The 24222-nt window shown below is 48.3% G+C and overlaps 1 protein-coding gene across 2 annotated transcripts in view; it reads right to left on the bottom strand.

Annotated features, from left to right (window-relative positions):
• The window catches only part of BACE2 (beta-secretase 2), a 104669-nt gene that overhangs the window by 28876 nt on the left and 51571 nt on the right, over positions 1–24222 (bottom strand). For both annotated transcript variants that reach the window (XM_035283289.3, XM_035283290.3), the window contains exons 2-6: positions 20188–20276; positions 11334–11550; positions 7688–7816; positions 6155–6289; positions 3650–3751 (exon numbers count right to left, since the gene is read on the bottom strand). In XM_035283289.3, the coding sequence (XP_035139180.3) occupies positions 3650–3751; positions 6155–6289; positions 7688–7816; positions 11334–11550; positions 20188–20276 (672 nt within the window). The remainder of the gene's footprint in view (positions 1–3649; positions 3752–6154; positions 6290–7687; positions 7817–11333; positions 11551–20187; positions 20277–24222) is intronic.

The raw sequence follows: 24222 nt of genomic DNA, 5'->3' as shown, positions 1-24222 counted from the left end.
TGTGATCTCACAAGGAGACTCCCCAGTGATCCGCCCTGGGCCTCCTGTCCCACGTGGGGCAGAGCAGGAAGAGGTCATGCCTGGGAGGAGGGACTGTCTGTCCAGGGAGCTGGGCTGGAGGGCCAAGCAGGCACTGGGGAGGTGTGTGGCGGGGGCACCAGGCAAGATGCTGTGGTGGAACCTGCCTGCTGGACAAGGCTGGTGCTGCAGACAGACAGGAACGAAAGATGAGGCTGGGAGAGAACCAGCACCGCCACTGTGAAGGAATGCCGTGACCGCATTCATCTGCTGGAGGGCTGAGGTCTGCAGCGCTATCACCGCAGTTCATGCATCCAAGTGTACATGTCGGGCTCACTAGTCCTGAGTCCCTGAGCTCCAGGGGATGGGCATGGGCTAGATACACATCCCAGAGGTGCTGGCAGGTGAGCAGGAGGTGTCGATGAGGGTAAGGATGGGATCATCACATAGGAGAGCATGCAGCAAGAACAGGGGGCTCAGGCCAGAAAAAGAGGCCCCAGGACGAGGGGCACAGGGGCAGGAAAAGTCCAAGGAGGAGGGAGAAGGGTCTCATATAAGCCAAAGGGGTAGTCAGAGCAGAAGACAGGAAAGTGGGACGGAGCGCTGCCAAGACCAGAAGAAGAACATGTGGGTGCCCCTGGACGCATCTGCCAATGCCCACACCCACTAGGGGTGGCATGTGCCACATAACCATGTGCACTGCAGGCACCTGCCCTCCTTGCCAGGGCATGCAACTGGGGAGAAAGTGCCCTGTGGTTGGTTCATCCATCCAGTGTTCTCCATTCAGACCATTTGTGAAACTTCTAATGCTGGCATTAATAGATCTTGGCTTCGTAAAAAATCGAAGTTGATTGGAGATGTGCATCACAGGGAGAGCTCCTTCTCAGACAAGCTCATAAGAGGTGGAACGGACATTTTGCTGGATTTGGTGAAGAGCTTCAGTGGCCAGGCCGGCAGTGGGGCACAGAGCTCAGACGACAGCGCCATGTCCAGTTCCAATGGCAGGTGGCAATGAGACTCTGAGGAGCTGAGTAACTGGCCTGGGTATCTTGCCTCAGGTTTGGATGTGGGACTTACTGTCCCCAGAGCCATGGTCTGGCAGCCTCCCAGGGGGTGAAGCCATGTGTCCTTGGCCAGTTTCAACCCTCAGATCACAGAGTTTTAAAGTTAGAAGTCATCTTAAAGTGGGTGTCATTTTGCATCTGGATTTCCTCCTGGAGAAGCGCTGGGACTGAGCCACACGGGTGCCGTGGCAGGGTCGAATGAGCCCAGGTCCCCGTGCCTCTGCGTGAGCTGCACCTCGAGCAATACTCCCCTCCAGGTTCATTTGTAAACACAGAACTCCAAGCCCTTACTCTCTAGAATCCCATCTGAACAACAGCCCAGCATTCGTATTGTCTTGAGCGCCCGGAAGCCAGCCCTCTCCTTAACCAGAGGAAACCCAAGCCAAGAAGGTCGGCTTACCCGAACCTGGCAGATAAGAAAAACAAACACAACCCTGGTCCAGAGACACTAAGACAGAGACACAATGCGCCCTTGTAATGCTTTCCCTGCCGGAGACAAACAGGCTCCCTGGGTTTCTCCTCCTGATGCAGGCACTGGAGGAAATCAGGGGATAATTTTAGATAAGGCAAACAAATGTTGTGATCTCATTCTTTCTACCTTGCGCTTTCCTTGCAAAGTCAGTCAGGGCTCGGCGCAGGCCACGATGAACACGGGAATGCCAGCCCCACGCAGCCCCGCCGTCCTGCCTCTCACGGCACAGGGGCCCGGTCAGTCCACAGCTTGCTGGGATTTTCACGCTGTGCTTCAAATGTGTCTTTGGGATGGTGGTCAGACTTTTCCATTCAGCATATTAAGTTGGAAGATACATTAATCCCGTTGAGGGCATTTTTACTATTTAACAAATGAGGATATCACTCCATATTTTAAGTATGGTCTGATTTTCTGCAAGCGTTCTAAATTTAAGGCATTAAAAATGTTACCTGCTACTTTCTCTGATTCAGCAGATAGGGGGAAAGATGGAGACTCTGCTGCGGCTTCAGTGGCAGCTGTGCCAGGCAGCTGGCTGCCTTGAGTCCCGCTGCTTCAGAAAGGGCCCACAACCTTTCCTGCTTATTTCCCTCTGTGTCTGTTTCATCCGCGTGCCGCTCTTCCCGCAGCAGTTACAGGCGTTTGAAGTTTGGGTTCAGCACAACCCAAAGCCATCTCCCGCCTGTCACGTTTCTGCTACGAGCGGTACCCACTGCACGAGCTCTTATCGGCCACTGTTTGAACTCAGCCATCACAGCAGAGGAGCAGGACAATCAGCCCCACACCAGGGCCGTAGCACAGGCTGCGTACGGGAAACACTCTCTGACGATCTCACAAGGATGAGCGGACAGATGCCATGAGAACGCGCAGGAAGCCAAAAGTAACACTCATCTCGCATCTATACAAATAGCAGCAGTGCTGGGGTTGGACGTTAAATGGAAGCTCCAAGTGTCTACTGAACACCACGTGTTTGACCCAAACCTTACAACCACCCCTCAGTTGAGGGTACGGAGGCTCTCCGGGGGCACAAGACCCCTCTCAGGCATCCGGCTAAAACTGACAAAAACTAGAATAAATTTAATTCTATTTCATCCCCAAAGCTGTGCTGTAGCCAATGTTTATTGCCCTGAACTGACTAGAAAGCCGGGGGTCAAGCCAGGAATACCATCAGCCAGGTCCCATAAAGACATGTTGGCAGGCAGGGCGTGGTGGCTCACACCTGTAATCCCAGCACTTTGGGAGGCCAAGGCAGGTGGATCACGAGGTCAAGAGATCGAGACCATCCTGGTCAACATGGTGAAACCCTGTCTCTACTAAAAATACAAAAAATTAGCTGGGCATGGTGGCGCGTGCCTGCAGTCCCAGCTACTCGGGAGGTTGAGGCAGGAGAATGGCCTGAACCCAGGAGGCAGAGGTTGAGGTGAGCCGAGATCGCTCCATTGCACTCCAGCCTGGGTAACAAGAGCGAAACTCCGTCTCAAAAAAAATAAAAAATAAAAATAAAAAAGACATGTTGGCTACAATCGTCATTTCAATTGTATTTCAGGGCATGGCCATAAGTAATTATTAGATCGGCTGATGGACCTTTATCTTCTGTGAAAAAATGATACTCTTACAGAAACAGAAGTTAAGACACCAGTGCAGGGAGGAAGGCCAAAAAGGAGTAAAATTTTTGGTTTATGTGTTTTGTTTTAAAGTCTGTAAATATATTCTTGATTTATTGTTTATTCTAATATAGTTACATTACCAAGTGTTGTTTTTCACAGATTAAAAAAAAATACTACACCGACTGAACTATTAAGTGAAATACTGGAGGGCACTGCACATTCAGAGCCAAGTCCTCCGAGGTTCGTGAAGGTATCAAAGAGGATTGTGACATTAACAAGTAATGGTTGAAACAAAATCCTTCAGAGTGCACATTTGAAATACATATATATATCTACATATTGCACCTATATTACATATAAAATGTACAAATACAAAATATTTGAAATGCATGGCACGACAGTTCAGAGATGCTCAGAATGCACGGTGCTGCTCCTCAGCAGGTGATTGTAACCCCACGACTCGGGGACCCGTGAGTGTCCTGAGGACTCACCAGAGATGCGCGGGCCACAGCCTCCACCACTGCATCGAACACCTTCTGGGGCAGGCGCAGCAGCGTGGTGCCACTGTCCACGATGGCCTTGTCGGCGTTATACTAGAACGGGAGAGAAAGCGGAAGGCGCATGAGTGACAGTGGCACTCCCCACCTTGTGTGGCTGCAGTGGCCATCACCATCTATCTGTTACACACAAATCCTGGTAGTCATGCACTCATCAAGGACTGTAGTTTATTTATGTTCTCAGGACTGGGGAACGAGGGGTCTTCCAGCCAAACACATTCACTTCAGAGACAAGGAAATGGGCCCAGGAAAGGGAGGGGACATGACCCAAGTTAGCAAATCAATAGCCCTCCCAAGGCACAGCTCTTTTCTTACTCAGAGCTGCCCAGGTTCCTTCATTGAGGACCCCATTCCTGCCCCAGGGCAGAGGGAAGACCTATTTGTTTTTTGAGGCTGAAATATACTAAAAGTCACCTGCACAAACCGTACACAGATCAACTCTCTATGACCTCGCTAATGAAGAGAAGAAGGAGGGACAGTTTTTCAACAGACATCTCATATTTGTACTGGGAACAGAACCAGAGCCATACTGATTCACAGACTGAGACACACACAGACGCTGCCAGCCCCGTCCCCACCTGCAACGTTCTTTATGTGGCAGAGCGAGAAGGATGAGGCCAGTGGCCAACACCAGACAAGCCACCCCATCAACTATGGGCACAGCTGTATGGGCAAGGCTGCCCATGGATGGCACGAGTCCTGGGCAAGTAGATCCTCCTGCCTTAAGGCAAATCCATGAGTCTCATGAGGAAGTCTCATCCAACGAAGTCAGAAGGGAAGAGGAGTTAAGAATTTTTTAAAAATGGCCGGGCGCGGTGGCTCACGCCTATAATCCCAGCACTTTGGGAGGCCGAGGCGGGTGGATCACAAGGTCAAGAGATAGAGATCATCCTGGTCAACATGGTGAAACCCCGTCTCTACTAAAAATACAAAAAATTAGCTGGGCATGGTGGCGCGTGCCTGTAATCCCAGCTACTCAGGAGGCTGAGGCAGGAGAATTGCCTGAACCCAGGAGGCGGGGGTTGCCGTGAGCCGAGATCGCGCCATTGCACTCCAGCCTGGGTCACAAGAGCGAAACTCCGTCTCAAAAAAAAAAAAAAAAAAAAGAATTTTAAAAAATTATACCAATTTTTCTCACATACTACTTTCAGTGTAAAAACAAAATTTAAAATATAATTTAGCTTATTCATAAAATTGTCATTTTTTTAATATGTGAGAAAAGTAAATATGTAAAAGGCCTGTAGCAAAATGAAATGTTGCACTAAGATGTCCTGGATTTTGTTGTTTGTTCTTTTGTGGGGTGGGTGCATGTGGGGTGGGCAGGAAAGAACCTAGAATCTAAGAATCACATCTCCAAATATAGGCTTTTCCTTGCTAACACACACACGCACGCACACACACATACACACACATGCACACATGCGTACACACACACACACACACACAAAGTTTTGTATTTTGTTTTACATTTGGTTCTTAACTGGCCAATAAGTGCCAATAATTTCCTTGTTAATACACATACACATACACACGCGCACACACACACATACACACACATACACACACGCACACATACACACACATATACAAGTTTTGTATTTTGTTTTACATTTGGACATTTGATTCTACCACTGGGTTCTTAACTGACCAATAAGTGCCTCTTGACAATAAACACAGATTTGCAATGGAAGGGACTGTCATTTTTATCAGTCTTTAGTTTCTCAGAGGTACCTGCGTACATGAGAATTGATGGTGGGATATGGTGGGTAATAAGAACGGAAGTGCTAACATAACAGGTTACAATATAATGGGATCCCCGTGGTTTTTATAAAGCATTCTAAAAGGGCTGTAGAAGACTGAGGCTCCCACAAGTCATCATAATCATAATGTTGTCATGTGTCATGAACAAGCCAAATCACAGTGAGAGGGCGTGAACATGGGTCCTAAGAGGCTCAGTGTCAGAGCTCCGCATGTGGCCCCTTTGGACCCACCGAGCCACACACATCTTTGCAGCATGACTGTTGTTCCGGGAGAATTGTGTACTCTGGGGGCCAGACTAGCTGTGAATGGAGGAGAAAAAGCTGATGATCTTTTTTGATTTCGTATGTCCTACACTGATTAAAAATCTGCTTATTTCAACCTCTTAAACTGAGCTCAGGGACCATCAGTCCAAGATGAATGAATGGGGAAAGGTGTAGCTCACGTGGTCCTCTTCACTCACCATTTAATGCTAATTTTGTCCTGTGAAGGTAAGTGGTTGGGAGGATGCAATATTTGGGAGAACAAACAATTCATTGATTAAAACTCACTGTAGGCAAGCCCTGAACCTTTATCATACAATGTAATGTACCTTTTCTTGTCATATTCAGGTTCCAGCTGTCATATTTAAGTGACCCAGGCATACACAGAAAGACACAACAGAGACTATAGCATGAATACCTCTCTGCAGTCCAGATTAAGGCTCTGGCCTCCAATTTCCAATTTCAGAATTTCTATCTGGTAGTACCACTCCTCCTTAATAGGGGTATACCAGATGTCTCCTTTATACAAACTTGGTTCAATTCCACCCAGGACCTGGGACAGAAAATATTTACAGGTATAAGAGAAAAAATACACAGACATGTCAACGGTTTATACAAAGAAGCACACACTTGTAAAGTGAAACTTCACAGCAATCAGAGCTTCTACTTTGTGGTGATGTCATGAGCCAAATGTAAGTGCTTAAAAAATAAACAAGGAGCCAGGTGTGATGATTCATGCCTGTAATCCCAAACTTTGGGAGGCTGAAGTGAGCGGATCATGAAGTCAGGAGTTCGAGAACAGCCTGGCTAGCAGAGTGAAACCCCATCTCTACTAAGAATACAAAAGTTAGCCAGGCATGGTGGTGCATGCCTGTAGTCCCAGCTACACAGGAGGCTGAGGCAGGAGAATAACTTGAACCCAGGAGACAGAGGTTGCAGTGAGTCAAGATCACACCACTGTACTCCAGCCTGGGTGACAGAGCAAGACTCCATCCCAAAAAATAAAAGAAAATAAAATAAACAAGGAATGTTATGGGTTCATGTCTGCAAAGTTCAGATGATATTATGCCCCAGTCTAAACAAGATGCTTTAGTGATTTCTCTTATCCAAAGAAAGTACATACATGTTCAGCTTTACAATATTGACATTTTCCTTCAAACAAATGCAATAAAACAGTTGACCACACTCACTGACAATTATTTAATTCCTCAGAGGTCAGAGAACAGAAGAATAAGAGCTTCCCTGATCAAAGTTTCAGTTTGCAAAATTGTAAAACATTTCCTCACAAACCCTGCACTAACCTCTTCCCAGAAATGGTAGCAAATGAAAGTAGCTGAGATCAGGGCAGAGCCCACCTCTCACAGTCAGACAGCAAAGCGGCTGGCGGCACCCCATTCTAGTGCATTCTTCCTGTCCCCTACGGCTTTCGATGTCTGGGGGCAGGGCCCTGGAGGGAATCAGGCTCCAGCATTTCCGTAGTGCTGACGGCCTTGGTTCTGTTTCAATAGCAAATGCTTTTGCTGTGGTGCGTGTATGTGTTGAGAGCGAGGAAGGCTCTACAAGGCCTATTTCCGTGCCAACTTTATGAACTCTCCTTTGCCCCCCTACCCACAGCCGGGCCCACTCACCCCATCCCCAACCCCCACCAATTCTCACTTGCCCCTCCCCCACCCACAGAAAGCAGTACCCTTCCAAGGACAGTAAAGAAAAGCTTTAATGGAATTTGGAGAACGATGAGAATCATCCTTCCAGATGGCAGGGTGACATCAAGATTGCCTAATTTTAGCGATTTTTAAAAAGATTTACAACAAGGATGATTAAAGTTTTACAGTACCTACGCACACCTACATGCCCCATATTTATATTTCTGCTCAGGTGTTTAATAAAACAGAAAAAAAAACAGCCCATCAGTCTGTGATTTTTCGCCCCTTTAAGACTAAAAGATACCCACAAGACTACCTCCGTTGGTCCCAGATCCAGCAACGGGCAACCCGGCTCCGCACATCTGCATGGAGAAAACATTGGGGATGTTTGCTTGTTTCACCAGGGAGTCAAAGAAGGTCTCCAGAGAGCTTGATGGCTGTGGGGGGGTGACAAGGAAGGACGCCTACTTAGGACGTGCATGGTAGACACGGGCGACCCAGTGTAGATGCCATGCACCACAGACAACATTCCTGGTGTTTACATTTAATTTTTTCATGGTTCCACAATAAAGCAGCTTGTGATCAGGTCTAGGAATTCAGAAAGCCCCAACAGAGCTTCCCACTGGTCGGTGTTTTCCCTTCGGGTACGGCTCTGTTGTACAAATAAGGTCGTATTTCTGGAAACCGTCCGACGCAGCCACATCCATCGTCATGACCGCCTTGTGAGGGGGTGTGAGAAGCCGTGAAAGTGGGTTACCGTGGCAGGTGGTGGATCCTAATCTTAGACACTTCAGAGTAAGGAGAGAAGTGTTTCTCTAGGAGCTGCCATGGCCGCAGACATTTTTGTTCTCCTGTCAGCTGCAGCTGTCCACCATGCAAATGAGAGGTGACCGACTAGGGAGAACAGTATCCCCCGGACCCCAGAGCCTGGGGCGAGGCTTAGCTCTGCCTGATGAACTCTGGTGGGAAAGCACCAGGAAAGGCACAAAAATATCATCCAGAAGCATGAAAGGCTTCTTATCCCCAGAGGCCAGATTTCAGAAGCCCTCACGTGCTCTGTTTCTCTCTCACGTCCAGCAAGACATGCCGAGAACGTCCTCATTCCTCCAGAGACACTCAAAGGGAAGAGGGAAGGTCTGGGAACAGCTATGAGGTGGGGTGACATGGGGGTGTGCCGGGGGTGCCGGTGGTCATGGAGGAAGTCAGTGACAGACTTGGGTTTAGATTCTGACAAGTGGGAGACACTGGAGTTGGTGACCCTGAGTTGTTACTTTTTGATTAAAACTGAACTACAGTAGCACAGACGCTACGGGGGCACCCCCGGGTACCACGGTCATTCACAGACATGATTATTTACCATCTGTGAGAACGAAGACTGTGATTCCAGAGGGAGTGGGAGGGGAACTCCACGATGTAAGGGACGTAGATCTGCCCATTGGTTTAGTCCATTTGTGTTTGACCTCTTACTGTTTCATCTCAGCTTCTTCAGAATTCCCAGGCAGAATTCAGCACAATCTCACATGCATTCTCTGTCAAAACCCTTGTGAGCATGTGGGTCAACCAGTGAGACAAAAATCCCCTCCTAGGATAACAGGATGGGCCTGGGGGTGGCCCAGCTGGTGTTCTGCCCACCTTCTCAAGAGGCAGTAAAGCAAAGCAAACACGGGTGGAAGACTGGCTCTGCCACTTGCCGGCTGAGGGACTTGTTCCTTTGCTTCCTTCCCTGTGAAACGGGGAGAAGAGCAGCCTCCTGGAGCCGCTCTGGGGCTTCAATGGGCCGATGCTGCAACGGTACCTGGCACACAGTGAAGGAGCTACAATCTTCCCATCAAGTCCTTCTTCACCAGGGGTATGCCTTGGGATCCCTCTAAGAACTTAAAAACATCCAGGTGCCCAAAACCAACCCGAGAGAAGCAGATTCAGCAGGAGTGGGGCCCAGGCAGCTGCAGTGTCAGAAGCCTTGTGGATATTCCTGACACAGCCTTGACAGGAAGCCCCTGGAATGGACGAGGGGCCACCACACAATCTGACCACTGCAGAGCGCTCAGCCCTCCGTCTCAGAGACCCCTGCGGCAGTCTGCCCAGCCCACCTGCAGGCCCTGTTCCCCGCCACACTCTGCTTTCTCCAAGTCCTACTGCTCTCTCCTCAAACCCTGGACATGGGAAGCCAATTGTCAGTAATCTCGGAATTTCACAAATGAAAAGATAAAATGTCACATGGCGAGTCAGGAGGTCTGAGCAAACCCAGAAGTCTGTCCTCACAGAAGCTTTACATGGTATTAATTACAGGCAATTTAGGCTCATTGTCTTTGGAACAGCTCACATAAAACCAGTCATACGTCTTTCATTTCCAAACTGTCACATACAGATAAAACATTCTGAAAACGTATTTAGGAATGCAGGTTTTCACCCATCTGCATTTCCCTATGATACAAAGGACAAAAGCGTTCCTGAGCCAGCCTTGGCTCTGCAGACTGAGAAGTGTACCCACAGCTCCATGTTGTGACTTCAAAGGTGCAACGGCTTGTTGACCCTCAATCTCCACATCTTGAAAATGGGGAGAATACGGCCAGGCATGGTGGCACATGCTGTAATCCCCCAGCGCTTTGAGAAGCTGAGGTGAATGGATCACTTGAGCCCAGGAGTTTGAGACCAGCCTGGCCAACACGGTGAAACCCCATCTCTATCAGAAATACAAGAATCAGCCAGGTGTGCTGGTGAGCGCCTGTGGTCCCAGCTACTCGGGAGGCTGAGGTGTGAGAATCGCTTGAACCCGGGAGGCGTAGGTTGCAGTGAGCCAAGACTGGCCTCTGCACTCGAGCCTGGGTGACAGAGCAAGAATCTGTCTCAAAAAAATACAAAAGCTTTAAAAACTTTAAAGGGACTTCCTCCCACAGGGGAGTCATGGGCACTGAGTGACTGACATCGCATATCTTCTCAGCCTTGGGCCTAATAGGCTCTCCACAACTGGGGGGCCAAGGGTTGTAAAATTCCTCTTGCCCTCCCCACCTCACCCCATCCGCTGATAAACTGGAGCTGGAACAAATGCTCTTCCCGGATGGAAAGATTATCCTCATGGGACGATGGGGGGGCTGTTGCTCTGTTTCCTTCTACATGTGGCTCTGGCTCCAAGCCTACCGCTGAGCAAGGTGAGGCCAGGCGTGGTGACCAGATACAGGCACATGTAAACCCATGTGGACTCCAGGAGCCCACCGCACGCCCCTGGTGTCCACTCCCACCTGCTCTGGCAATGCCTCCGGGTGGAAATTCCCCTGCCTGCCTCCCTCCTCCTGCACACAGACTTTATTTCCTTTGGGTTGGCCTCAAGTACAAATTTTTGGGGAACATCCAATTCTGTCTTTCTCCATTTGGGGAGGCTCTGGTGATGGTGACAGCAGGGATCCACAATTCCTCCGTGGCTCACCACCCCTGGGAAGGCCTGGCTATCCCCGGGGCATGCTTGCAGGCCTCCCAAATTCCCTTGCTGGGTGTCTGCTCTGACGTGTCCCCTGCAGTGGTGGGAAAACAGGCCGAGTCCCAGGCTGGGGGAGAGCACCAACCCCGGCCTGTGTTCCAGGGCCGCTCTCAGGCTCCATCTTCATGCAAACGTATAAATTTAACAAATGTGTTATCTCTTAATTCTACATTAATAAAAAGTCCTAAATACACACCATAAGGTACATGACTAAAATTCTGTTCACATTTTAAACCATAAAATGAAAATAAAAACAAAAATAGTTAATGTGATTAGTCTATCTTACAGGAAGTTTCCAAGAATCATGCTGTTTATAAACAACACTTAGAAATATACTTGTGTGAATACTAGTCTGTTTCCACCACGTGGCTCTCACTGTCTCCAAGGACAGCCCAAGATTCCTGTGTCAGCCCTTTAATGACGGCTTTTCAGAATCTCATCCTACTGTTGATTTTCTTAAATCCATGGACTGGCCTTACCTTGGCTAGTGTGGCATAAGCTAGGCCGAGTATTCCATTCCATTTAATCCCAGGCAGAAAGAAGTTCTCTGATTCAAAAATAGTGGCAATGTTGACAAGGAAAGAACTATTGAAGCCTTTGGGGATGGTGACGAGGTCCTCCCCAACAAAGCCCGTCCAGCTGCCCTGTGTGTACTTCACAGTGACATCAAAGCCTTTGGAGCGGTATGTGCTGGACCTGCAGAAAGAAAAGAAAGGCCCATTGTATTATCTTACGTATCCGTGTTCCCTGAACCACGAAGATAAGGTGGCCATGTCCGAGGCAGCTATCCTAACCACAGGAAGTCTAGTCTAAGCCTGTAAGCCATTCTTCATGGTCAATAGCATCGATACTGACAAAGCGATAGTTTGTCAATAACAGATGTCAAAACATAATCACTAATTATGTCAAAAACATAATCACTAATGTTTTAGTAACTGCTTTCCACGCCACGGGAAAGGGAAGCACTGTTGTAAACACGTGGCTCTCGAGTGTATTCTCCCCTATACCCAAGTCCAACTCTGTCAGTCAGGTACTTTGCCTAACTACTACAGCCTCTGAAGGACACTGCCCAATCTGGGCACCTGCCTGGTCCTCCAGCTTTGCAGAGCTGCTGGGCTGCTACTCAGTGACACCGACAGGTGCCAGCACCCCAGAAGGAGGCTCCACCAGCCTGTGCCAGCAGCGGCTGGGGTTCAGGTTCACACATGCAATTCCCATGACAAATAATGACCAAGCCCTACTCGCCGAAGCCCAGGTCCTCAATGTCACAGGTTCTGCTCAAGGTTCTCCCCCAATGCCCTGAAGCTGATTATACTCACACCAAAATATGGGCAGTGACGCCAATGGCATGCCAGAACATGAATCACTGTGATGTGACCCAGAGCCTGACACTCACGTGGCCCTGAAGGGAAGAGCTACTGACGCAGGACGACATTCACAAGATGGGAGGAAAATTCTGCCCCCTCAGTTTATGCTGCAGTGAGGAGAGAGAATGCACAGGGGAATGGTGGTTACAGAGAACAAAGCAGACAAGAGGACCACAAGTGACCAGCAGCCGAGAGAACTCTTGGCTCTGACCATGTTTGCATGAGACCTGAATGCAGGCAGCAAGACGTGGGGCTCTCTGGGGGCAGAGCATGGTGGAGAGAGGACAGCAGGCATCAAGGCCCTGGGGTGTCCCACCCTGCAAGGTCATTCCTACGCCCATTGAAGTTTGAAAACTGCTGGAGTATAGAAGGGAACCTAAGACACATCTCTAGGGAAATGTGTGGGAACTCAAACCACGCATCATGATCCTAAGCTAACTCTCAAGTCGTCCAGTAGATCATGCTAAAGTGTTCCTGCTTGCCCGCAGGCTTCATTCCACTGGGCTCTAATAGTAAGTCCACAAACATTAACACATGTTAATAAGTCTTTGCTGTGGGATGTCATGAACTAGTGCAGTCTGGCTTAAGGTCAGTAAAAAAGTTAAGCTCAGAGATGACATGATCGTTTACTTATTTATTCATTTATTTATTATTTCTTTAAGAGATAGGGTCTTGCTCTGTCATCCAGAGTGGAGAACAGTGGCACAATCACGGCTCACTGTAGCCTTGAACTCCTGGGTTCAGGAGACTCTCTCACCTATGCCTACTATAGCTGGGACTATAAGTGCACACCGTCAAGCCCAGTTAATATTTTTCTTTCTTTCTTTTTTCCTTTTCATTTTTTTTTGGGGGTAGAGACGGGGTCTCATTATATTGCCCAAGCTAGTCTCCAGCTCCTGGGCTAAAGAGATCCTCCTGCTTTAGCCTCCCACAGTGCTGGAATTACAGGAATGAGCCACCATATCTGGCCTTTTATTCATTAATTCATTCTGTTAAAAAGGTTGCTGTTGAGATAGAGTCTTGCTCTGTCACCCAGGCTGGAGTGCGATGGCGCAATCTCAGCTTACTGTAACCTCTACCTCCTGGGTTCAAGCGATTCTCCTGCCTCAGCTTCCCTAATAGCTGGGATTACAGGCGTATGCCACCATGCCCAGCTAATTTTTGTGTTTTTAGTAGAGACTGGGTTTTACCATGTTGGCCAGGCTGGTCTTCAAATCCTGACCTCACGTGATCTGCCTGCTTCAGCCTCCCAAAGTGGTGGGATTACAGGCACACACCACCCTGCCCAGCTCTGGTAGAGTAATTATATCTTTCCCCAACAGTCTAAAGTGCTATGACTTTCTTTTGAAAGTTTAGTGTTACTCTATCCAGGCTATACAAAACTCCATAGAATTTGTACTGTTAGTAGGAACCTGAACCAACCTGCATATCTATTTAGCATGTCTTCTCTAGCCTCCTGCCCAGGTTGCTGGTCCCTCACAGAGGGAGCACTCTGGATATTTTGGTGTCATTTCCAGAGAGACAAGAGGCAGCTGGAGTTATACTGACTGGGTTCAAATATAAGTTCAATCCCTTATTAGCTCTGTGACCCAGGGCCAAGTTATTTACTCTTTCTATGCCTCAGTTTCCTCAACTAAAAAATGATAATATAATATCATTCCTCGAGAAGTTAATTATGCAGATTAAAAGAGTTAATGCTGTAACGCATATAGAACAAAACCTTGGAACACAGCAGATACGCACAAAACAGCTGCTATCGTAATTATCTCATTGCTTGCTACCCTTTTTCAGCCTATGAGTTATTATTAGAAAATTCAAGTGTGTTAGGCCATGTTTCCATTGCTATAAAGGAATACCCAAGGCTGAACAATTCACCGAGAAAAGAGGTATGATTTTGGCTCGTGGTTCTGCGGGCTGTGCAAGAAGCATGGTGCTGGCATCTGCTTCTGTTGAGGCCTCAGGAAGCTTCCACTCAAGATGGGAGGTGAAGGGGTACACAGTACATTACATGGTGAGAGCTGGGACAAGACAGCAAGGAGGAGGTGCCCAGCTCCTTTAAACAACCAGCTCTCATGTGAACTAACAGAGCGAGAAGTCACTCATTGCCTTGTGAGGGCAATAAGCCATTCGTGATCCAAACACTTTCCCCAAGGCCCCATGTCCAACACTGGGAATCACATTTCGACATGAGATTTGGCGGGGACACACATCCAAAGCACACCATCAGGATGTATTCTTTTTGCTGGAATATGCTACTGGAGAGCTACTCTTACTCCATTGCTCTGCACAATAATTAAACACATGGAGTGAGAACCCTGGATGGGCTTCTCCTTGGCCATGTCCATGCCAGGTGCTCAGAAACCACCATCAATCAGGGACGTGGGCAGCCGGGAAAAAGCCCGCTCACAGTAATAAAAATACTTTGAACCAAATTCAGAAGATGTTCTGCCTCTGATAAGAGTGCTCAGGGAATGCAGGATTAAAAAGCGAAATCAATTGAACTGAGGGGAAAAGAGTGGCAGAACATTTTATTATTTCAAATGAAATCTGCTGTTGTTTGCAGAGAACATGAAAAAAGAAGGTGGATGTGCAGAATTGTAAAGTTCAATCCTTGGGTCAGGTCTGGTTTTCCTAAGCCGCTTGACACAGAGAATGCTGAGTCTCCTAAAGAACTCTGCTCAGGATTCCCCTGGGACTCTCAGGGTCTGGAATCAACCAGTGGGGCTTATTATCCTGGCTCAGGTGACCAGATGTGACTCTGGAAGTCACCAGACTTGAATGCATGAGACCCCTGAGGTTCAGGATAAGCTCAGCCTGCCCAGCCTGGTGATTCATCAACGTCCTCAATAATGTTAAACGCTCCCAGGCTTCAAAACGGCAAGTCCGCTTCTAGCAGGCAAATGATGGGTAGGCTTGAGAAATGATCTCAGTAATCAGGCAAAAAAAATCATGCCTCATTGAATGCAAAGCCATTTGATCTGTATCCAGTTTAGCCTCCTTAAAGAAAGTCGTCAGGTAATTCTTTAATTCCCTAATTCCACTTACAAGCGTTAGCTGAAGAAAATAAATTGGATTTCTTGCTCTGTGAGTTTCACCCCAGATATAGTACAGAAGTGAGGAGATATTTTAATGGAAATATACTTAATTTTCTGAATAGATTCATGGAGGGCCAAGGGATGGGTGTACTGGATCTCTCATCAGGCCAAATAGCTGGAGGTAAGATTTTATTGGCTAAAAAAGATGTACATTTTAAAAAATGCATGATTTTTTCTTTTCTTTCTTTTTTTTTTTTGCTCTATAGTAACTCACTGGAACATTCGCCACCATGAAAAGATGGATTCTGATCAAGATGAGCTCACAAATGACTAATGGTGGCCTGACATCTCATTCCATAAATCAAAGAGATCTTGTCAAAGAACCCCACGCCACATCTCCAATTACTGTAACATGTTTCAGGAAGCATTAGACCTGAATATCCAAAGACTGAGGACGTGAATCAGAGGCGGACAAACCCAACCAGAAACTTATTATAACTAGGAGAGATCAGAAGCACAAGCAAATACAGACACATCACAGGGCAGAGAGCTGCAGCTCAGAAAAGAAACCTTTGTCAAAAACGGAGAAGGCAAAGGATGGTCTCTCGGCTCTCATGAAATACAATGGTTGAAAGTATAACTTAGGCCAACTCTAAAGTTAGATGAAAGCATTAGACAAATTAACTAAATATAATTGACATTGAAAGAAAATATTCATATCTTTCAACAAAAAAGCATATCAAAAATACTAAAGCATGTAAAAAGCAGATATGAGGAAACAAGATTAATATAAATTTAAGAAAGTATTTAACCTGTAAAGCTAGCATGGTAGCAGGGATGAAGCTGAAGGAACAGAACTTGCCTCTAACTCAGAAGTGGGATGTACCAGATCTGATTCAGCCAAGAGGAAACCTTACAGTTCTGTGGAAGAATGGTCTCTTGAAAAGAAAGGCGGTACCAGGTTAGACTCTCAAAAGGTGAGTGACGTGGCTCACGCCTGTAATCCCAGCACTTTGGGAGGCCGAGGCGGGTGGATCACGAGGTCAAGAGATCAAGACCATCCTGGACAACATGGTGAAACCCCGTCTCTACTAAAAATACAGAAAATTAGCTGGGCTTGGTGGCGCGTGCCTGAATCCCAGCTACTGGGGAGGCTGAGGCAGGAGAATTGCCTGAACCCAGGAGGCAGAGGTTGCGGTGAGCCGAGATCGCGCCATTGCACTCCAGCCTGGGTAACAAGAGTGAAACTCCATCTCAAAATAAATAAAAAGATAGATAAACAAATAAGTCAGTCAGTCAGTCAGCAGTACTTGCAAATAAGGAAGGTAGGCTGAATTTGAATGGTGGAAGTGGCAACGGGGTGAAACGGACCATTAAGGGGCTTTCTGTAGACCTCACTGTGTTCTGTCACTTTTCTTTTTATTTACCCACAAAAGGAGAAACAGACCAGGACCTTGAGTGGTCAGAATGGTGGCAAGGAATCCTGAATTATCTTGTGAGATTAGCAGGAGGGAAGGCTTCATCATCAAAGGAGTTCTGGATGATCCCAGTTTTCACATGAATCACATGCATACGGACGGGAGAAGCTCAAAGTATAGAAAACAGGAACCATCTGCCACTAATACACACCTGGTGGTGGGCACAAAATCCGCATGAATAAACCAAACAGGGCTGGCAGGTGAGTAAGAGAGATGTGTCCCACGGTATTCCGAAAGAGAACCACAGCTAAACCAAACACTGAACGGGGCTGAAGGCAGCTGAGAAAAATGCTGGGTTGTTTACGGTTGATGAAATATTGCACATAGTCTTGATGATGCGGACTATTATTTACCCTTGAATGTTTCCACAACTGCATCTGCATAGCAAAAGGATGTGTGGATTGAGACCTTCAAGGACTCTGGCTATGGGTGGCAGCCACAGAACTGTCATTCACCTGCCAGGAGAAAAGCAGCCATCCACAGGGCTTGAGTGGCATGGTTCACTTTAAATCTGGAAAGTAACTATCCACATCACCCCAACCTTGATTTTACTGTGCTTCGCTGTTTCTTTCTAGTGTATCTTGCATCTACAGATATGAGAGAAAAACCTATTCCAAGGGGAAAAGAACTGCTAACTGAGAAATGCAAGCTCCACGGGTGTTTGTTCTGTCCCCATGCACTGAGCCCCGGCGCTGGGGAACATGGAAAAGGTATAATACAGACTAGAGCTCTGCAGGGGAAACGACACAGGGCTAGAACCATTGAGGGCCTTCAGATAAGCGGTTCTTTCTCAGTGGGGAAAGCCCTATCCCCTAGGGGAAGTTTTGGAAACTCTAGGGGTGTGTTTGATAAGCATGCTGGTTATCCAGGAGTGTGAAGGGCGGGCGTGCAAAATGAAGAATTGCTCCCGACGCACATCACTTTCCAAAGTCGCTCTGGGCATCAGCATGGGTAAATCTGCTGGATAAGGAGCACGAAACGCACCTTCCATTCACCTGTGCACAAAGCCTTCTCTACAAAGGTTCAGTGTACATCGTGGATTTGCTGCCGTGAAAATCCAGGGAAGCTGATTCTTTTTTGTTTGTTTTTCTTGGAACTTTCCTAGGATTCTTTTCCATTTTGGAAAATCATGTCAGCCACTGATATAGTTTGAATATCTGTCCCTTCCACTTCCCATGCTGAAATCTGATCCCCAGTGTAGGAAGTGGGACCTGGTGGAAAGTGTCTGGGTGTGGGGGTCAGATCTCTCAAGAATGGCTTGGTGCCTTGTCCATGGTAATGACTGAGGTCTCGCTCTGCTAGTCCCAGGGAGGGTTGACTGATTGTTAAAAAAGAGCCTGGCACCTCCTTCTCCTACCCTTGCTTCCTCTCTCCCATGTGATCTCTGCACACTGACTCTGCATCCCCTTCCACCATGACTGGAAGCAGCCTGAGGTCCTGCCACCATGCTACAGGCTCAAGGTACAGACTGCAGAACCTTGAGCCCAATGAACCTCTTTTCTTTATAAATTACCCAGCCTTGAGTATTCTTTTATAGCTGTACAACAGACTAAGACAGTAAACTGAGTTGCTCAGGGTGAGAGTCTGTGTCAGCCTGCCTGGATCAGTCTACACTGGGTGTACATGTTGACGGAGAAGTTAACTCACCTCCAGCATCCCCCACTGCACGGACTCCTCTTAGCACCGTGGAGCCAGGGTGTTCATATATTGAAGTATGATTTCCTGGCTATACCTTACTTCCCTTCTATTCCCCTCATATTCCATCAGGGCATTTGGAGCTGTGTATGTAGATAAGTCATATGACCTTTGCAGTCCCTTCAGGGAACGACAAAGCACTTGTTATAAAAAGCAGGTGTTGCCTGAAGGTTTGGGAGCTCCTGGTCTCAAAGCTTGAACTTGGGTAAGCCCCCTGTCTTCCTGACCTCCTGTGCTGGAGGAATAAAAATGAGAGGTTTGGACCAACTCCCAGTCCGGTTCCATGATGAAGCGGTTCGGAGTGAACGGTTAGAGGTGAGGGCTGTTTGGGGACTGAGAACTTGGATGAACCACAGATCTGAGTGGGAAGAGGCCGCATTAGGCATCGTAGACCAAGCCTCTGCTACACACACACAGAGAAACACCACCACTACTTCTACACACGTTTGTGATTATAGCAACAGCTGGGCACATAGTGATCACATGGTGGCCAGTGTTGTATCCGAGAATATCAGTGAAGAAACCTTCCCAGTACAGGAAGTCACAAACTAAGCTATAGGTTCCTGGAGGGAGGGGCCCGCCGCATTCTTCTGAAGCCTCATATAGCACTGGCCACCACAGCCCTCGCCCCAGCAAGTAGCTGCAGCCACACGTGCAGGAGGCCACATCATTTATGGCACCAAAGCAGAGCCCAGGATGCGCAGCGCAGGTAGAACAGATATGTAGGGCTTCCTCTATGCTTTCTTTCCTACACAGCAAGGCATCTTGCTTTATCAAATTGCCTGGCATTTTCAGAAGACTCCAGCTATTCTTTTCCTCTCCTTTTGTCCCCAACTAAAGCTGGCCTTTATTCCCTGGAACAAAACACTGAGGACAAGGAAAGTGAGAAAGGGAAGTTGGGAAAAGGATTTACAGCAGGGAAACCCAATGTGGCAGTTCTGAGCCTGTAGACGGTTCATGACCCTAAAAAACAAACCGGCACATCAGCTTCCCCATTCTGTCTGCTGAGTTGAAGTTTCAGGATTGCAAAAATAGTTGTGACATCGAAATGTGCACATTTCGTGGTGTTAGAGTGCCTTCCAGTTCACAGAGGGCTGACTCTAGACCCCACAGGCTCCTGCAGAGCTGAAGGCTGCCACAGGCTGCCTGGGGCCTCCCACAACCCCAGCCAGGGCTGCTCTGAAGCCTGCATGGACAGGGCTTGTTCTATTCCAGAGACCTCCACCTGGCTCCACTGTTTTTTCTCAACTCCACGCCGTTGATCAGGTGCAGTCCCAGTCTTGGGCCTGAATACTTTGTACTCACGAAACTCACTCTTCCAAATGAGTGTTGCGGACCAACCCACAGAAATGGTTTCCATGAACCACAGCTTAACCCCGACTGAAGTATGCGAAGGCGGGTGTCCATGTATCCCTTCAGCTGTGGAAGCAACCCCATGTCCTTGCCCAGAGGGGCCACATGCTCCCTGCGACGGGGGAACTGTCGACGTGGTGTCTGACTTGGATTTCTCCAAAATGAATCTCATGTAAATGCATGGAAGCTATCAGGAGACTCCTGCTGTGGATTTGTGGATGGAATGAACATGCACGTACGCATACACATAGTCACATGTATGTACATGCACCTGTACATATGCACCCATGTCGGTAACCCCTTAAAATGAAACCGCTTTCTGGCTGTTATGGTCTGCCGCATTTTAAAGCATGCTGAATATGCAGTGCCCTGGCCCAGCACACCAGCCAAGGGGCCAGCACTTACCTCTCCGTGTCAAAGTACGTGTCAATGTAGGAGTGTGGGGCTCCCGCCACCGCAAAGTTGCTGCTTCCCGTGTCAACGAGAATCTGTAGCTTTTATGTTTTAAGGAGAGAAAAAAAAAAATAGAAAGCATCAGGTTATTTTAATAAGGCAAGATTCTTGAATAATTTTTTTTAACTAAGTACCAAGAAAAATGCAGCAGTTGGAAAAAAAAAAGTACACTGATCAGGGTAATACAAAAAGCAATTATAAAACTGAAATCTGAACAAAGTCCATGAAGAAGTTTGCGGGGTGGGGGGAGGTGCTGGGAATGGTGTTATCTCAGATATACACTGAGCCTTAAAAGAGGATGGGTTCTGGTGGTCACACCACCCTGAATGCGCCTGAGCTCGTCTGTTCTCGAGAATGGATTCTGTTAAACAGCCTGGTTTCCTTTTTAGGCCATTGGTGCTGGAAACCAAGGCTGAGCTCTCTCATCTCTGGGCTCTCAGCCAGGTTTAGCCCTTCACTGGGCTCAGCCTCCTCTTGCTTTTCCAAATCTGGCCTGGAAACCCCGATCCAATGTGGCCTCCCCTCCCCAGGACGCCTCCCAGTCTCCTCCTGGCAGGTGGTGCCCCCTCACCTCCCAGCACGGCACCTGGGAACACCAGTCATCAGCATCGTTTTTTATGTTATTTGAGATATAATCTGCGTATAATAAAAATGCAAGACCTTAAATGTTCGCCTGGTGAGTTTTGGCACGGTATGTCCCACACCAAGATACAGAAACCTCTCTTCACCTCAAAAGGTCCCTTTATGCCCTTTCCCTTCTGGTCCCTAGAAGCAGCCACTTTCTGGCTTTTGTGACCACGGACTGGTTTCATCAGTTCTTGAACATTCTATAAACGTAACCATGTGGGTTTTTGAGAGTTTGTTTTTCTGGCATGGCTTCCTCTGTGCAGCTCGTCTTTGAGACGCCCTCATGCTGCTGCCCTTTGTTTCTCTCCACTGTGGGAAAGTACTCCTCTGCAGGAAGACGCCACGGTTTGCCTCTGCTTCTTCTGACGGGCCCTAGGGTTGTCTCCAGTTTGAGGCTACTATGAGTAAGACAGCTATGGACATGCTGTATAGGTCTTTTTGCAGATGTCTATTTTCATTTCTCTTGAGTAAATACCTAAAAGTGAAACACTCTGGATCACAGGCTAGATACATTTTTAACTTTTTAAAGAAAACTGCTGAACAGGTCTGCAATGTGGATCCACCAAGTTATATTCCCGTGAGCAATGGATCCGTGGGCCATTTGGTTTATCTGCTCCGAATCCTCCCCCAGATTCGGCGTTGCTGGTCTTTTTAATGAGAACCATGCTAATGGGTGTGGAATGGTATCTCACCGTGGTTTTAATCTGCAGTCCCCTAGGGAACCAATGTCATTGGGCTGTTGCCCTGTATCCCACTGTTTCACTCTTTTTCCCCAGTAAACGATATCTCGGGGCAGGTGTGTGTGTCACTCATCACTTTATGCCCAGCATTTATCCCAAGTCCAGACATGTGCCTGGTTGTTTACAGAATAAACATATGTTTTAGATATAAAAACAGACCACTTAGATATAGCCCAAAAGATTGAAAATCAAGTTTAAAAACCTATCGTGTAAAGAAATCAAAACAGGCAGGATTATCTTCTCAACGGTCATGCTGTTGTTTCTGCCAAGGACCTCAGGTTTGCTGGGTCCAGCGTTTGCCTCTGCGCTGACCATCAGCAGGATCTGACTCAGTCTTGCTCCCTCCTCCTGGAAACGTTCTTCACTTTGGATCCTGGAGCCACACATTTCTGATTTCCTCCTCCTCCGACGCTTCACTTCAGTCTCACTGCTGGGTGCTTCTCATCTTCCTGACCCGCTGACGTTTCCTGGAGATCAGCTCAGTCTGATCTTCCGGGATCACTTCTGGGATCCATCCACACTCACACCCTTGGTGTCCCCACTGAGTCTCGAGGCTTTGAGCACCTTCTGCATGCTGACGACCCCAAGTTTACATCTCAGCCCTGGCACTCACACATGGGCTCTACCTGTTCAACACCTCCCCCTGGCTGGCTAACAGTCATCTTTCATGGGTTGAGATATGTTTTCCAAAAAGAGATGCTGAAGTCTTAACCCCTGCATCTGTATGCCCGTATTTGGAAAAAAGGTTTTTACAGTCAATCAAGTGAAAATAAGGCCCGCAGGGTGAGCTCTAATCCAGTATCACAGGCACCTTTCCAGGGAGAGGAAACTGCACAGAAAGCAGAAACACAGTGGGGAGCCAAGAGGCAGCAGAGACAGGGATCAGAGTGATGGAGCCACAAGAATGCCAAGGACTGATGACCATGGCCAGGGGCTGGAAGAGGAAGGGATGGCTCCACCTGGAATCTCAGAGGATGCACGGCCCCTCCAACACCTTCATTTCAGACTTCCTGCCTCTAGAACTGTGGAAGAATACATTCCTGGGTTTTGTTTTGAGACAGTGTCTCTCTCACTCTGTCGCCCAGGCTGGAGTGCACTGGCACAGTCACAGCTCACTGCAGCCTCAAACCCCTGGGCTCCAGAGATCCTCCCACCTCAGCCAAGTAGCTGGCACCACAGGCTGGCACCACCACGCCTGCTAATTTATTTTTATTTTAGTAGAGATGGGTTCTCACTGTGTTGCCCAGGCTAGTCTTGAACTACTGGGCTCAAGTGATTCTCTCTCCTAGCCTACCGAAGTGCTGGGATTACAGGTGTCACCCACTGCACCTGGCCCATTCCTACTGTTTTAAGCCCTCCATTTGTGGTACTCGGTTACAGCAGGTCCAGGAAACATCTTGAGGTGGGACATCATCTCAGGCCTGGAATGTCCTGAACTGAACTCCGGCTGCACCCAGCCCTGCTCTCCCGACGGACTTGGCCATCCCAGTTGATGGCAGCTCCATCAGGTCAGGCCAGGCCACTCCGGAGATGATCCCTAGGGCTTCCTTCCCCTCACACCCCACATCCAGCCACCAGGAGGTCCCAAGGGCTCTGCCTTCAGGTTCTAGTCCACACCTACCCACGCCTCACCTCCTCCAAGGAGACTGGCGGGGGAGGTCCACACCACTGTCTTCCCCTCCTTGTCCTCACTGGTGTCCCTGCTTCCTTCCTCCGTCTACTTCCAACTAGCAGCCACCACAGTCCTATGACAGTTAAGTCAAAGGGAGTCAACCCTCCACCTCCCACAGCTCTCATGTCACCCAGAGTAACAGGCAAAGCCCTCAGAATGTCTGCTGAGTCACTCGCCATGCCCTGAACTCGCTCCTCCCAGCCACGCCGACTGCCAGGACACTCCATGAATGCCCTAGATATGCCCTGGAGGCAGGGCCTCTCCCCTGGCCATCTTGCTGGGGTCTGGGGTGGCGGTTCCCCCCAAGGATACCCAGATCCACGTTGCATGACTCATCGTTCCTTCAAGGCTTCGTTCACTGCCACCTTCTCCACGAAGCTGACCAGGCCAGCCCTGTGGGATAACTGCCGTTCTGCTGGCCTGTGCATCCCCTTCCCTTGCCCCCACAACGCCACACCTCTCAGCACCTGCGGCAGGCTGGGCACTGCTGTAAGCACTCCCCATATCCATTAGCCTATTTTAACCTCACAACAGCGCTCCAAGGACAGCATGGTCATCGCTCCATGTCACAGATGGAAACACTGAGGCGCAGAGGGGCTGACCTGCCCAACTACACAACGGTAAGTTGTGGCAGAGCTGAGGCTGGGACCTGAAGCCAGGCTTGAGCGCATTCTTGTAACCAGCTCAGCCAGTCTGGGCCCGGGGCAGGATCATACCATTCTCTGGGTCCCGACAGCTCCTGCTGCCTCCACCCCACCAGATGAAGCCTCCCTCTAGCAAGGATTTTTGCTGTTTGCTGCTCTGTCCACCACACATACCTAGAACAGGGCCAGGCACACAGTAGGCATTCACACATGTGTGAAATAAACAACAAAACTATTCTCAAAGGTAAAATCAAAGACACTCATTTTGCTCTTGGTACAAAGATAACAGATTCAAAAAAAAAAA

The sequence above is a fragment of the Callithrix jacchus genome, chromosome 21 (assembly GCF_049354715.1).
Source record: "Callithrix jacchus isolate 240 chromosome 21, calJac240_pri, whole genome shotgun sequence".
Lineage (NCBI taxonomy): Eukaryota > Metazoa > Chordata > Mammalia > Primates > Cebidae > Callithrix > Callithrix jacchus.
The sequence above is the reverse complement of the archived record's forward strand: the minus strand, read 5'-3'. Positions and strand labels throughout refer to the sequence as shown.